Source organism: Heliangelus exortis, chromosome 22 (genome assembly GCF_036169615.1).
Source record: "Heliangelus exortis chromosome 22, bHelExo1.hap1, whole genome shotgun sequence".
In the NCBI taxonomy this organism is placed as follows: domain Eukaryota; kingdom Metazoa; phylum Chordata; class Aves; order Apodiformes; family Trochilidae; genus Heliangelus; species Heliangelus exortis.
In genome coordinates, this window is record NC_092443.1 from 10,060,946 (window position 1) to 10,075,940 (window position 14,995).

Below are 14,995 nucleotides of genomic sequence, written 5' to 3' on the forward strand. Positions count from 1 at the left end.
CTGAGATCAGCTGCTACCAACCTGGGTTTCCATTTCAGTCTTTGAATGAAAAAGCAATGTTTATTTCCTGGACTACCTGACACATCTCCAGGTAAGTCAGTTTCAGGCCCTGCCTCAGTGTGTATCTTGCATTTTTATGCTCACAAAAGCTAAACTAAAACTTTATTGCACTTCTGTGTTTGGCATTTACATCCTGTTTATGTAAATTCTTCAAACGGCTTGATTTGTAGTAGAAAAAAACCAATTCTTGCTGTATCTTTTTGTCTTTTGAAGTGTCCATCCACTCTGGGAGAGGAGAATTTGTATGGAAATTAAGTAATTTGTCTGGATGTTTTTGTGAGACTTAACTTTGCAGTCTTCCAACAGATTCTGGCCATGTCATTACCAAACCTAAGGCTGCAGGTTTTATGCACTCATTTTTCTGCTTGTGTCTTAAAAACGTGGGCTGTGTAAGATGGATTGAAAGGACAGGGGTAGGCTGGAAATTATTACTCAGATTTGGGAACTGTGCTGCTTGCATCTATCACAGCCTTGTCAAGTAAGAATGGACAAGGATCCAAGCTGCTGTTCTATGGTTCTGTGAACTGTGGTGGCATTTTGAACACCAGGGCTGTGGAGGTTGTGGACAGGGTTTGCTGGGACTGTTCTGAGAAGCAATTTGTGCTGTGCTGTTCCATGGAAGCAGAAAGAGAACTGCAAACTGGATCATTTGGTCTCATCAGAGCCTGCATGCTCAAATTTAAACAACAGGGTGGAGAAGGTTGGAAATGAGGTCAGGGACAGCATCCCTTGTGACCCAACACTTGGCATCTTTTAGCCCTTGTAGAGTGGACTTGTTCTGAAGAATTTCCCAAGGCAGCAGCTGCCACTGGACTCTTCCCTTTGCAACACGAAACACCACAGGGCAGCTGAGAGCAATTTGGGTTTTTCCTCCTGAAGCTGCCTCTGCACCAGGGCTCTGAAGTGAAGCCTGAGAGGGTGACAGTCACGTCCTGGCCATGGCCCCAGGGAGGCTCTGAGTGACCCTGGTGAGCTTGGTGACCATTTGGAGTTCAGCAAGGTTCTGTGCAGTTGGATCATGATGTCTCCTAAAAATAGGCTTTGCTCCAGGGTGGATAAATGTGTCGTAAAGCAGCACGTGTGGGGAGGGGAAGGGACTAAACTGCAAAGAAGGTGGGGTTATGTGAGGGATGGGAATGCTCCTAAAAATACTTGCCATTTCCTCTGGGCTATTCCTTCTCATGCTCCCTCCTCAGTTATTAATTCTCCCTTCCTTTTTGACTGCTTGTTACCAAAATCTGCTCATCGTAAGGCAAAAGTTTTAGCAAACTGAGCCAGGTATGCGAAGGGAAATGGTTTATTCAGGAGTGTCTTCCAGCAGGAAGCAAAGAACAGGAGTTATTTTGCCTGTGGGAGGGGAAAAGAGCAGTCAGGTAGAGGGCAGGCACCATGTCATTGAGATCTTAACTCTGGAGTTACCAGGCCTTGAACAAAAACACCACCAAGAGCATGGATCAGCTCCAGAGGATGGGGAGAGCCTGTGGCTCCGCTGCCCCTGGAAATAAAATCCAGCAGAGCTATAGAGGGGCTGTGCTGGAATTCCCAGGTGTTGGTTGAAAAGCATCATGAAACTTTTTCAAAAGTTTTGTCAGTTTTATTCAAGTTTGGATATTGTCAGTGCAAAATGAAGTTTGTCCTCCTTTATATCTTAAGCTAGGGCAGCAAAGGAGTCAGAGGGGTGTGAGGGAAGATGTTCTGGGTGGTGGGGACCAGCAGAGAACCTGCAGGGAGGAGGCAGCAGAGCCAAACAAACTTCTGCATCCTGTCCCTCAGACATGCAGGTTCTTCACACCTCTGGGTGTTCCTCAGAAAGAGGTGTGAGATGGTGTAAAATCCCCTGTCAGGAACCTTGCCTGAGGTTTGTATCTGAGTGACTAGAACCCAACCACTCCTGGCTGTCCCTGCTCTCACCTCAGCACTGGTCACAGGGCCCAGTGGGGTCCCTCTAAGGAAGAGGGGGAATGGCAGGAAGGGAGAAAATATCTTTCTGTCCATGGGTTCTTCAAGAAGGGAACTCGGGTAGGAAGGATCTTTAGTATTCTTTGTTGTAATCAACACTGGGTTAGATGTGGTAAGCAGAAGATGTATGAGCTTTAGTCCTTTAAAAGGCAGGTTTGGTCCTTTAGAAGGCAGACACGGTCCTTTAGAAGGCAGGTTTGGTCCTTTAGAAGGCATGTCTACCTGGAGGCTTCCAGGGACCCTTCTGTTTCCCCCTGTCATTTTCTGTGTCATTCTGGTCCTTCTTCTGGACATTCTTACTCTCCTGCACTTTATCTTTGTTTCTAACTGAGGTCTGAGCCCCGAGGTGCACAGGTGTTTGGGATGTGGGTGCCCCGGCTGCTGCCTCCTGGGGTGTCCCCTTCTCAGAGAGAGCACTCCCACCACTCACATTACGCCACGGCAGCTTCTCGATGTGTGCCACCCAGTCCTTGATGCAGTCCAGAACGATGGGGATGAGGCTCACCACCCCTCCATAGTGATTCTTTGCTTCTTCACAGCTCAGGTGATTCACAACATCGTGGGGGTACCTGTGGGACAGAAGGAGGCAATGGGCAGAGCAGCCCCCGCACTGCAGCCCCAGCGAGCCCAAAGGTGATGGGGAGACCTACTTGGCTCTGATGGCACTCAGGTCATTGCTGTGGCTGAGCAGCAGTTTGCACCTCTCCAAAATGCCATTGGTTGTGCTGTTACCAGGGTGCACGGTTTCCAGCTGCTGGCACAGCTTGCTTAGGTCATTGCAGATGTTGATGAACATGCTGAGGATTCTCCTGTCTGTGGTGTTGTTGCAGTGGTGGTTCAAGTAGCCCTCGACCTGTACGTGGGATGAGACAGTCACAGATGTCAGATGTCATTGTGCTGCAAAGCTGCTCACATTAGTGACAATTAGATGCTTTTTTTTTCTTGTGATTTTGCAGCCCTGAACCACTGTGGAGACTGCAACACCCCAGCAAGCAGTGAGTTCTCCAGAGCACACCTAAGATGTTTGCTTGGGGTGATGGATCTGCTGCTCAGCACACCAGAGCTTTCCTCCCTCTCTGGGGAGGTGTAGGAGCAGCAGAGCCAACCCCCCAGCCCTGCAGTGAGTGCTGCAGAGCAGGGGGAGCAGGAGGGGAGCTCCTGCCTGCCCTGAGCAGAGCACCCACTGCCCCAGTGCCCAGGCAGAGCTGGGTGGGAGGGGAGGGCAGCAACCAAACTGGGGCTGCTTTGGGCTGAGGTTTCCATTCCTCACTGCTGTTTATTTAGCTGACTGCAAAGCAACCTGTCCCCACTAACCTGTGAGAGCAGTGACATTCCCCGCTTGCCTTGAGCATCTCCGTCACTCAGTGAGTGGCATTGCATGACAAACCAGTGTGCCAGGAGATTAAATACCTTCTCCAAAGAAATTACAGGCACTTGAGACATGAGTGGTCAGAATACAAAGTACTGAGTGGGTGGTTGGCAGGCACTGCTGGAATCTAACACCTTCAGAGCTTTCTGTAAGATTTGAAGACAAGAAGGAAGGAGCTGTTCTGGCACGGGCACAGCTCCTGCATACAGAAAAGCCATGGTCTCTGCTCGGGCAAATTCTCAGCAGGTTTGTAAGAAAAATAAAAAATGTCCTCTAAGGGTCCATTTCCAGTACAGATTCCTCCTTCCAGCACTGTGTGCTGAGTGTTGTGTCCCTGTGCCTGGCAGGATTTTTTTTATTGCTGCTGTGAGCAGAAATAATCCCACAGAGAACAGCATTTCAGCCTGGATATTCACTGATGGGCAACCTGGACCTCTCAATAACAGAGTTATTGAACCTGAGTGAGCAGGACAGGGACTCCAGGCCCTGTGACCACAGCCAGGGCAGGGACTCCTTGGGTGATTTCAGTCCCTGGCTGAGGCAGTGGTGGAGGAGCTTGGGTCACAAAACTGCTGAAGCTTTGACTCTGTCCCTCTCTGCATTCTGAGGCTTCAGGAGCTGTTGCCATTGCCTGCCCATGCTGGGCTCTTTGACATTTCCACCTTGCTGAGCTCTCCTCTTTGAGAAATATCATCACCAGACACTAAAGAGGCTACCACATCCAGCTTCTAGGGGTTAGAAATGAAGCCATATTCCCATCTAGGTGCAGTCTATTTTTTTTCTGTAGTTTCTTTGTTTCCATGCTAAGGAAGGTGGCAGTCAGATCAGCTCTAGGCTGAAAGCACACCCAGTTCTGGATTTTTTGCTTTTATTGTGCCCTCCCATGCAAAATTTAAAAAAGGGTTGGTCTGCTTCAGGAGAATGGTAATGAAATAAAATGGATGCTTGGATTTGTCCCCAGTGAATTTCTCTGGTAGTGGTTCTGTTCCTGCACAAGGTGTCACCAGTATGTTCTGCACCAGTTCTTCCCTGGCCTCCCCAGTAATTTGCTCTTTTCCGCCTCCCACAGTCCCTGAGGTTTTGTGGTTTGTACCCTCAGGGCTAAACCTGCCCCGTTTTGCCACCAGGAAATTCACAGTAACTGCCCCAGAACTGATGCTGGGGATCAGTGTAAGTGCTCAGGTGCTGCCTGTGAGGTTTCACCCTGCTGAGGAACAGAGCCCAAGCTTACTCTGACCGATGTATCCCTGAAACACTGGTGCTTCTTAATCAACATAATGTTATACAGAATCTCAGTGCCTGGTTTTGGAAGAAAGGGCTCAGTCTCATGTCCATCTCAGCCTGCTGCAACGTTACCAGCACAGTCGTGACATAGAATTGAGTCAGCCCTTACAGAAAAGACAACCCCAGCTCTTCTGTGTGCTAATCCTAGTAACAGCTTGGCTTTCACTCTGGCTTTGGCATCCATCTGGGTTTTGTGCCTGGGTTCTGCTGTCTCAAATCCACAATTCTAATTTTATTTAGATTTTTCTTTCCCCCCTGTCTACAGGTGGTCTAAGTTCTTCTCACTACTTCAAACACCCCATGTTATAAAAATTCCAAGACGATTCACTTACCAACCCAGAAAAACCTTTAGCCCACTGGGGACTTCCAGCCTTCAATCCATCATCCTATCTCTGTAACACAGCCATTATTTTTAATAAGCACTATAGAAAGCTACAGCAGCCCCAGCACCAGGGGGAAGAGGCAAGCAGGCTGGTTACAGCAAGTTAAGGATTACAGATTCCATGTGTGGCTGGGGAAGGAGGGCTGGGTTGATGGGTTTCTTGTACCCCATATTTCTGGCTATGCCTCAGCAGTGAAATGACAGAAGTAAATTAAACCCCGAAGTGATGCTCAGCACTCAAATCCCTTCTGTGTAAACGGGGAAGCCTAACACAGGTGTTGCCCTTCATCTTTTGCCACTGGTTTGCAGAAACAGAGAGATTCTGTGCATCTTCCCTTAGTAAAAACCAGTTATCCGCCCCTCAGCTTGACACCCGGGTGTGCCAGCGCTGCTCTGGTCCCTGCCCCGCTGGCACAGAGCTGGGTGCCGATCCCTCTGTACCTGATCGATGCTGCCCACAGGTCTGAGCATGTCGTGTGCGTTCTCCCGGCTGTGCTGCAGCGCCCCGATAAAGGTGAAGCGCTGCTGCAGGAAGAGCTTGTAGTTCTGCTCTATGTTTCTTAGAGCCTCCTTTACCTCATTCATGTTTTCCCCCCTCCTGGATTTTGGGAGAGAAGGAAAAGCAGTTTGGTGTTTGGTTTTTTGTTGTTTTTTTTTTAGAAATGACGCAATTCTATACATGTAACGCTGCCTGGAACCGTGGAGTTAGTTGAAAACTTTTTTTTTTTTTTTTTTTTTTTTTTTTAAATAAGCAGAAAAGGGAAGAAATATTGTGCCAAAGCTCTGCAGTCCCAGAGCCCCAGGCTGTAAGTCATTGTGGTAGTAACGATGCTGCAAAAAGAGGCAGAGAACCCAGAGGGGACCACTGACAATCAGACGCCATAAACCCTGGCGGGTCTGTTGTAAAGATAATGTGGCAATGCATCAAACCAGCGGCGGGGAGAGAGCCGGGGGGAGCCATGGCTTCTCTTACCCGCTATAAAACTATTGCCCAAGTGGCTGAAACTCTCCGGCACGACACGAAGCCAGCGCCGCAAGCAGCGGGACCGGGCAGCCCGGGATGGGGGTGATTCCCCCGTCCCTGCGGCCACAGATTGGGACCTTGTGCTCAGGGAAACCCCCCCTGCACTCCTCCCGCCTCCCCTCCATCCAAACTCCCACCGCTCCCCCGCTCCGTCCCATGCCCGGGCCCCAGACTTCGGGAAGGCTTCGCCCCCCCCACTTCCCCCTCCCGCCCCCGGGCGCTCATCCAGCCCCGCCGAGGATCGGTACCGTGTGGATGGGCAGGGACGGCCCCGCGGAGCGGGCCGAGTGCGGGCAGGGGCTGAGCGGCCTCCCCGGGGCCGTTGTCACGGCAACCGCGCCTCCGTCTCCCTGGCAACCGCGCCTACGGCGCTCCGAGGGGAGGGGCCTTTTCGCGTCGCGGGATGGTGACGTCACTCCTTAGCAACGCGGCGTGCGGCCGGGCTGGTTGCTAAGGGCGGCCATGGATCCTCTGTCCCGGCCGTGGCCGCCGTTTGCGCTGGGAACGTACGCGGAGGAGCGGGAGCTCTTCCAGCTCCTGCAGGTGACCGAGGGCAGCGTGGGGACAAAGCCCCTCACCCGCTCCCCAGCCTTGGGACGGCCCGGCGAGGAGCTCCCGCCCCGACTCCCCTGGTCCCGGGGGTGCCCGCTTTGCTCTGGGCCGGACGTGCCGCGGTGAGAAGGTCCGGTCCGATCCAGTCCGGTCCGGCCCGAGGAGGGTTCCCAGGGGGGCAGCACCGGTGCCGTTTCCCTCAGCGGCCGCCACCGGGGTCGGGCAGATGTCCCCGTGTGAGGAAAGGTGCAGCGGCCCGGGGCTCTCTGGGTTAATGAATTGATTTTAATAACAGCGTGACAATTGCTGGGGTCACAGGCGGCTCTGGGGAAGTGGCAGCCTGGGGGAGAAAGGTGCTGAGCAAGGGCAGGTTCGGCAGCGAGGAGGAGGAGAAGGAAGAGGAGGCGGCGTGTCCTGGTTTGAGCAGGACAGACCCGATTTACTTTCTCGTAATTTACTCTCCAGTTACGTCTCCTCTGAGTTACTGCTCTTGCTGAAATCATCGGCAGTGAGGATGGGCTGGAGGGTTTCCCCTCCCGAGCAGGGGAGGTGACGCTGCCCCATCCCCATCCCCATCCCCATTCCCATCCCCGTCCCCATCCCCATCCTCCTCCTCCTCCTCCTCCCGTGCTGGGGATGAAGCCCACGCGGCACACCCTCTCCCACCCCCAGGGAGCTGCGGGTTCGGTTTCCTTGCCTCGGGGGAAGGTTCTGTGAGTGTGGGAAAAGCCCTTGTGTGGAGCAGGGGCTGAGGTGCTGAGGTTGTCCTGAAAACTTCAGAGAGATCCCCCTGGGGCTGCTTACACCCGGGCTGGTGTGAGGCCTTTTTACTTATTCGAATCTTGCTGGGAAACACACAAATGGGTATTTCCCTTTTTCCTTTCCCCCTTTCCTTTCCCCCTTTCCTTTCCCCCTTTCCTTTCCCCCTTTCCTTTCCCCCTTTCCTTTCCCCCTTTCCTTTCCCCCTTTCCTTTCCCCCTTTCCTTTCCCCCTTTCCTCTTCCCCTTTCCTCTTCCCCTTTCCTCTTCCCCTTTCCTCTTCCCCTTTCCTCTTCCCCTTTCCTCTTCCCCTTTCCTCTTCCCCTTTCCTCTTCCCCTTTCCTTTTCCCTTTTCTCCTATTTCTCCTTCCTCATCATCCTTCCTTTTCTTCTTTTTTAGTGTTTTTTATAACTTCAGGACCATTCAGTATGAGCAGTGTCGCACAATATTTGAGGTGGTTTTTTTTGTTTTTTTTTAATGGAAATCCTTGTTCTGCATACCATAGGCACTGAATGCAGCTTTAGGTCCCTTTGTTACATCAAATGCTGATGGGATTTACTCAGTGTTGTTTTCTTTTCATGCCTCAGTTATATTGTAGCACCAGAACAGTACCAACAAACACAGCTTGGAATTATTGTCCTAAACTTAAACATTTACATTGTGAAAAACAAACCATGAGACTCAAACCATGAACCCCCCCAGAGCTGAGCAGAACTGCTGGTGTGAAATGAAACTCCATCGAGAGGAGCAGGAGTGTGAGTGCTGCCAGGATTTGGTCCCAAAGTACTGAAAGGATGCAGCACTCTCAGCCTGAACAATCCCAGATTTTATTAGGAACAGATTTTCTAGGTTTGCTATTTTTGAAGTTGCTGATAATTGTTCCAAATACAGGTTACTTAGTTTAAATATTGCTGGATAATAATAATAAATTTCAAACCAAATTTCCAATAAAAATACAAATTCCATGCTTTATGCTATGTGCTGCACAGGCCTCGAAGCATCAAGACTTGCATGTGAAATAGTTTATAAACAAAATTGAGTGTTTTAATTTTCCTAATGTAATGGATTAATTAGAAAAGAAAAATAGGCCACTCCAATAAAAGATGGAGGGGTTTTTTACCAAAAATAAATTGGTTAGAATATAAATTTTATGGAGTAAACAGACTTTATGGAATTTATTTGCAAAGTGCTGTGACTGATTTTTAGAACAAGATGTCTTATTCCAGAGTGAGCATTTCAGTAGGTAACTGAACTCAGATCATCAGTTGCTCTGTGATGTTTTGTTTTAATTACAGAAATCTTGGTGGGGCTGAAATGTCTTGAAAGAGAAATCTCTGGAGTTGGGGTTTCTCAGTGTTGTTCCTGCAAAGCCCCAAAACCTCCCTGAATCACAGACCCCTCTGCTGCTGGCAGGAGCCCTGATTAACCTCAAACATTTTGCATGGAAATGGGCTCCAAAATCCCCCTGATTTCCCTGCAGGAGGGAGGTTACAGGGGAGGTGCTGCTTCTGGGGCTCTGACTGCTTGTGGGGTTTGTGCCCTGGGCAGGTTCCCTCTGCTCTGCAGCTCCCTGGGCTGGCTGGAAACTTGTGGGAATGTGTTTGAGAGGGAGATTGAACTTGTCCTGCAGAAAAACTGCTTGGAATTGACCATTTCCAAACCTCCTTTTCTGATTTTGATGTCACTCAGCCACGTTGCCACCAGCCTGCTGGAGCCAAACCTCTCTGCTCTCTGCATCATCCATGAGCTAAAGCTAAAAGGTTCTTCTGGTTTGGTTTGGTTTTTTACTGGCAGTTTTCTGACTATCCTTTATTTCAGTGCTCCAGCCTCTAAAATAGGTTTAAGAGTCTCAATTTTTTTTCTCTGTGACAGGGGCCTTAAGGAAATGAACAAGCATTTAGAAACCCTTTAAGATCATCACTGTAACACTGCTGTAAAAACACAATTTACTGTGACTGCATAGCTGCAAATTTTTCTCTGACTCTTTCCTATTTATTTTCAGATTATGCTTGAAGAACTATTAATTCATAAGCCAGAAGATCCCATTCAGTACATGATAAACCATTTAGAGCAGCACAACGATGATGGTAAGTGAAAATAAATAGTTCATAGACACCATAAATAGTTCAATTCCTTGTTTGTAAAGAGCTGTTTGGAAGCTGCACTTCAGTTGGCAAATGATGGATAAAACTTTTCAGACTGTGTCTTGAGGGGAAAAAAAAAAAGAAAAAGGTGAGCATTTTGGAATAGTTATAGGTAAGATGCTTTTAATTTCTTTTTTTTTTTTAGTTGGTAATCTAATAAAAAATGCACTTTAACAGTTACAACAATGAAACCCTCTAAGGGAATAACAAAGAGTTCTGGTGTATCAATTATTAATGTGTTCTGTGCCCCATCTGATATTTCCTGTTGTCTTTAAGCTCACTAATTACTCCTTTTGTCAGGTGTAAATTTGGTTTCCTATTCTACCTCGGCTGGCAGATTCTCTGGATTTTTTTTTATTAGTTAGTTACTATCTGCTGTTAATGAGTTCCCCTGCTCAGTGGCATCTGAGCTGAAGGAACAGTGAGCTTCCCTCCCTGTATGTACAACAAAACCTGGGAAACTGAGTAGGAACTCTGCATCCTGCACAATAAAAGCATGTACACTCAATCAGATTATTTGATTTACAAACTGTTCACCCTCAGGCAGATTATATTTGGAGATGCACAACTGAAGTATAATTTTTGTTCTGCATGAGCTGTCAGGGATAGCTGGTGTCATGTTGCTTTGATGTTGCTTTAAAACCAGAGCAAACCATTCTGAAAGGTCTGCTGCAGCATCAGTGAAATCTTGATCAGCAGAGGTATTGTGAGTTCTTAGTGGTTGTGATCAGATGGATGTTGATTGAAATGCTGCTAAATATATTTAAAAAAAAAAAAAAATCAAATCCTGCAAATTGTGTCCAGCCTTTTCTAATGCAGGCAGCACGAGTAATCAATCTGCTTTATAGACCCATGGAAAATATGCAGAAGAATTTCATGTGGTTTGATAGAATGCTGATAAAATGTCTTCACTTAGAGCTAATGTTTGTTCTGAAGCCCCACAGTATTATTTGAACAGAATTAGGCAAGTTTCCATTTCATGACTTCAGTATTTAGAGGCTAAAGATAGAACTACAGCAGTTGTTTGTCAAAGGAAAAATGCTGTCTGCTTTCAGTCTGGAAAAAGCTATTAAAAGAGGAAAGGAACTCCAATTAAAATTAAAGCCTAAATGTTGTTTTAAGAATAAATTATATGGAAAATAATGTAACAGAAATCTGTAGCAGAGTTGATTTCACTTTTTGATCATGGTGGAAGGTGCTGACTATTTAGAAGGAAAAAAACCTTATTAGAGCCATCAGTAAAGTGATGAATTTTCATGATCTTGCCTTGCTAGACAGTCTTAGCCCTAGAGAAAATTTCAAACAGGAACCTGTAGAAAAGAAGCATTGCAGCTATTCTAGGTGTGAAGTCAGAAAACCTTTTAAATTAACAATAGGATCTAAAGTACCCTTAAAACTATGAATAAGTATAATGGTGATTATAGCTTACAACTGCCTGGAGTTTCTCATAGGTCAAATGTGTGGCTAAATGTTTGTGCTTCAGGCTCTGTACTTTATGTCCTTTATGTCCTCCTCCTAAATGCCTGAAAAGATCCACATGAAACCTGATCATTCTGTCATACACAAAGATCCTGTTTCTTTACACTGGGTCTTGGTCTGTGCTAATGAAAAAGCTCTCAGGATCCAAGTGGCATTTCTGGGAGTTTTTCCTCTACAGTCTGAAGAAATGTAAAGAAGTTTGGTCAGAGTTTTCATCACATACTATGTGCTTTTTTTCTTACCAGTTCAGCAGATGGTTTTGCCTTCATTCTATAATAATCATAGAATCTTTTGGACTTAAATGGAACTCAGTGAGCCCAGTTATTCTTTTATTATTCCAGGATTTATTTTGTTACTAGGAAAATAATTGTTGAATGTAAAGACTTACTTTACTTGGAGGAGTAAGTCCTGTAAGATCCCATCAAGACTAAACATGGAACGAAATAAAATTTGTTACTGAATAAAAAGGGACTTTCTAGATTTTTCCTGACTTCATGTGGGTGCTGGTGCAGAGCTCCAGTGGTAAATAACGAGCGTGTGCTGGTTGGGGGTTAAACATTACCCAGAGTGGGGTCCTGGCTGTGCCCTTGTGTCTTATGTTTGGGGAGAATGCTTGAGAGGAGTCTTACAAGTGTGCAAATGAGTGAATCAGTGAATTGCACTGCCCCATCTGCTGCCAGCCACTAAGCAGAGAGAAAACCAGATTTAGTACAAAGTGAGCATTTACAGTAGCCCTGGGCAATATTAAATCCTGAGCTGTGTATATAATGGTGTGTTTCGTTTTTTATCAAACGTTTGTCCAAGAAAGCTGTGTATTAAAGCTTCAATACCTAAGGGTTTTCTTGTGAATTTTAAATCACGCTCCTAGTTAAACCTCAAAAGGATCTGTGGATGGAAAGGTTTTTTGATTTTCTTTGAAGTGGTTTGAAGAAGTTGATTAGTGTTGGCACCCGAGCACTCTTTTATGACGCTGTTTATAAATAATTCCTAAGTACCGGGCTGGAGTTTCAAGGTGTTAGATTAAAAAAAAAAACCCTAGGATTTAATCACATTACATTTGAAAGAAATTAGGTGATAAAAAACAGCTGATGTATCCTTTTAAAGTATTTTTCTACATTGTGTACTAGTTCTGTTGCACTAGCAAGAACCAATAAGGGGGGAGTTTCTCTTAAACCTTCCAAGTCAGATAACTTTGTCAAGATGAATCTGTAATTTGGGTTTCATGTATGTTTTAAAATTGCACCTGCCCAATAACTGTTAAATGCATGGAAAGCCTCATAAAAATACAGTTCACGTCCTTCGCTGTCTGCTGGCATCAGACACTTAATCTCCATTAGTTATCAAGAGCTGAAAAGGTTTTTGGGTGAGTAGGCACCTCCTCTCTTTTGACCTCTGCTACATCCCAGCAAGTACTCATCAGTCCCTTCTCTCTGTCGTCTGTTTCATTGGTTTGTTTGTGTTTTTTTTCCCTGAGGTATTAGGGAAAAGAACACCAAGGATGTTAATATAAAATGGCAGCAGGAGGGATTGCAACCCAATATGAGTTTATGGAAAAAGTCCTGAATACTTCCCTGAGTTCCTTCATTTCCCTGTGTTTGTTTTGTCTCTGTCTCATTCCCAGTGAAACCCGTACCAGTAATGCCTCTGAATGCATTAGATTAGGAATTCTTCAAAACTGGGGTGCCTTTTTCCCACCTTTCAGGCAAAGGAGAGGGACACACAGTGGAGAAACACAAGATACAGAGATGAAGAAATTTGCTTTTAATGATGACCAGAAAATCTGAAGGGAGCTGTCAAAAAGGGTAGAGAGAGCAAATGCTTAATTTTGTAATATCTAAGTCTTCTCTGAACCCTGACACAACCTATTTAGATTAAACTAAAAAGTGAAACTGCTTTTTTTGTCATGAGAGCCAAAGCCTTTCCGAAAAAAAAAGTATTTTTACTATCATATTGTGTAGGGGGAAATGAGAGAAGAGATGGTGTCAAGAAGTCCCATCCAATCTCACCCATTCTATGATTATGAAGATACTCACTTTTAAATAGTCTTGTCCTTCATGTGCAAGCTAAAATATTTTTTTCATCACAGAAAATGTTAGGTCTAAGTCAGTGTTTTGGGGATAGAAGTCAAACTCAGAGAAGGAAACATTCATATCTAATGCTCTGGTTCACCCACTAAACTAATCATGTGCTTAAAATCACTGAGATATGGAGATATATATATAAACACATATATATCTATATATCTAACTTGAAGTGGCATGTTTAGTCAGAGCATTAATCTCATTGACCATGGAGATTAAAGGAAGACCCAGCTGACCTTGACTTCATATTCCTCCTTTTTTTCCCCAGTGGAGCCCAGTCCTGAAGTCTCCACTGGGGCAGATTTCCAACTGGAATGGCTGTTTTGTTGCATTTATATTGTGCAATGCAACAGCAAGAAACTAGTTGGGATTTTTATGCTTTGTGTTTTGACGCTGACATTTTCTTGTTTCATAGCTCCAAGGATTTGTGTACTTGGTCCTCCTGCTTCTGGGAAAACTACAGTTGTAAGTACATCCCCTTCAGTTACAGTGCTGCCCTTCTACCTTCTCACTTTCCACTGGGCTCAGCATCTGTGAAAATTTTACTCTGAGGAAATAATTTTCAAAATTGTCAAAGTGACAGGAGAGCACAAGACAAGTTGCAGGGTGACATTCCCAAGGGATACAGTGTCCTATAGAGGACACTACAGGTTAAATGGAAATGTTGAAGTGAGCTCTGAGAACTTGCCCAGGCAGTGGCAGTGATACTGCTGTCATGTGACAGAATTCTGCCTGCCTTATTTTCCCAGATTTTTAGCAGGATTTACTAACCTGGGAGAAGAGGCATAGTTACATATTTGTGGTGTTCCCATGTTATGGATTGCTCTGTGGCCAGTTGTCTGCTGTGTTCACTCATCCTGCTTGAGTGAAAATGTCAAAGTTGTGTTTCAGTAAAGCTGACCTTAGAGACTGCAGGTGATGGTGATGTGGGCATGCCAGGAAGAATGTTTTCTTCTTTAAAATCTCTGTCACAGTAGAGTAGGTGAAAAAGACTTTATTCAAAGCTGCAGACTCTCAAGCATCTTTTTAAGAAGCTGCTTCAAGTTACCCATACAGCCTGGTTACTGAAATGGAAGGCTAGGAAATGCTGTCTGTCTTTCTGCAGTCTGCTGAAAAAATGCTTAATTTTCTTTCCCAGGATTTTGACCTGTGTTTTTTTCTCCTTCCCTCAGGCAATGTGGCTTTGCAAGCGTTTGGATGCCATCCGGATCTCTCAGGAGACTTTGTTATTCAAGGAGACTCTAAAGCTGGCAGAGGAAGCAAAGGCACATAAAGAAAGCAAACAGGTGAGTAAGGGGTGTAACAGAGGAGGAATTGTGTCACATTCCCAAGATTTCCACTGCAATGAGTTAAGCAGATCAGAGTAAATATTCTTATGTGTCTGGTGCTTTGTGTCTGGGTAGGTCCTGGGTCTTTCAGAGAAGAAGGGAACCTCTGCTAGGTAGGAAAGTATCAACCAAGATGAAAATGTGTCATGGCATGGAGCATCCATATCAAGTCATGTATGTTGCTAAAAAATTAACCTTGGACATAAGCAACAGAATTGAGAAGTCCAGGTGTGCACAATACAACTTAAAGACTGGTTCATCATATCACTAAGCAAAGCATCTTTTATGTCAGGATGTTTGAGAATCTCAGTAAAATAAGCATTAATCTCCAAAGTCTCCTTCAGTACAAATGCTCTGGAAAACATTCACACAAAGAACTTTTTTTGATCTGACAGTGCTACTTTGTTGTGCATATTTGATTTCTCTGTAGCATGACACAAAACCTTGGTGCATTAACCCAAAGGGCTGGGACAGTCAGGGACTGGAAACCTGGGAGCTTCCAAGCTGAGGCAGCAGCAGCTGAGGCAGGAGATGGTTTATTCTTGGGTTTATGCACTCTACCCAACCCCAAGTA

General features: G+C 45.7%; 2 protein-coding genes across 7 annotated transcripts in view; one reads left to right on the forward strand and one right to left on the reverse strand.

Moving 5' to 3' along the window:
- Positions 1-1,341: 1,341 nt before the first annotated feature.
- On the reverse strand, positions 1,342-6,416 carry SPACA9 (sperm acrosome associated 9). Of its 2 annotated transcripts, XM_071766425.1 has the most exons (5): positions 6,327-6,416; positions 5,496-5,652; positions 2,670-2,872; positions 2,450-2,588; positions 1,342-1,407 (listed from the first exon to the last, which is right to left on the reverse strand). In XM_071766425.1, exons 2-5 carry the CDS (start codon positions 5,637-5,639, stop codon positions 1,399-1,401), a joined length of 495 nt encoding a protein of 164 aa, XP_071622526.1. In that variant the 5' UTR covers positions 5,640-5,652; positions 6,327-6,416; the 3' UTR covers positions 1,342-1,398. The 2 variants fall into 2 exon arrangements, with proteins under 2 accessions (XP_071622526.1, XP_071622524.1); XM_071766423.1 differs by lacking the exon at positions 1,342-1,407 and having other exon boundaries at positions 2,225-2,588.
- Positions 6,417-6,450: 34 nt separating this feature from the next.
- The window catches only part of AK8 (adenylate kinase 8), a 63,465-nt gene continuing 54,920 nt past the window's right edge, over positions 6,451-14,995 (forward strand). For all 5 annotated transcript variants that reach the window (XM_071766417.1, XM_071766420.1, XM_071766421.1 and 2 more), the window contains exons 1-4: positions 6,451-6,621; positions 9,392-9,476; positions 13,509-13,558; positions 14,266-14,379. In XM_071766417.1, the coding sequence (XP_071622518.1) occupies positions 6,541-6,621; positions 9,392-9,476; positions 13,509-13,558; positions 14,266-14,379 (330 nt within the window). In that variant the 5' untranslated portion in view covers positions 6,451-6,540. The remainder of the gene's footprint in view (positions 6,622-9,391; positions 9,477-13,508; positions 13,559-14,265; positions 14,380-14,995) is intronic.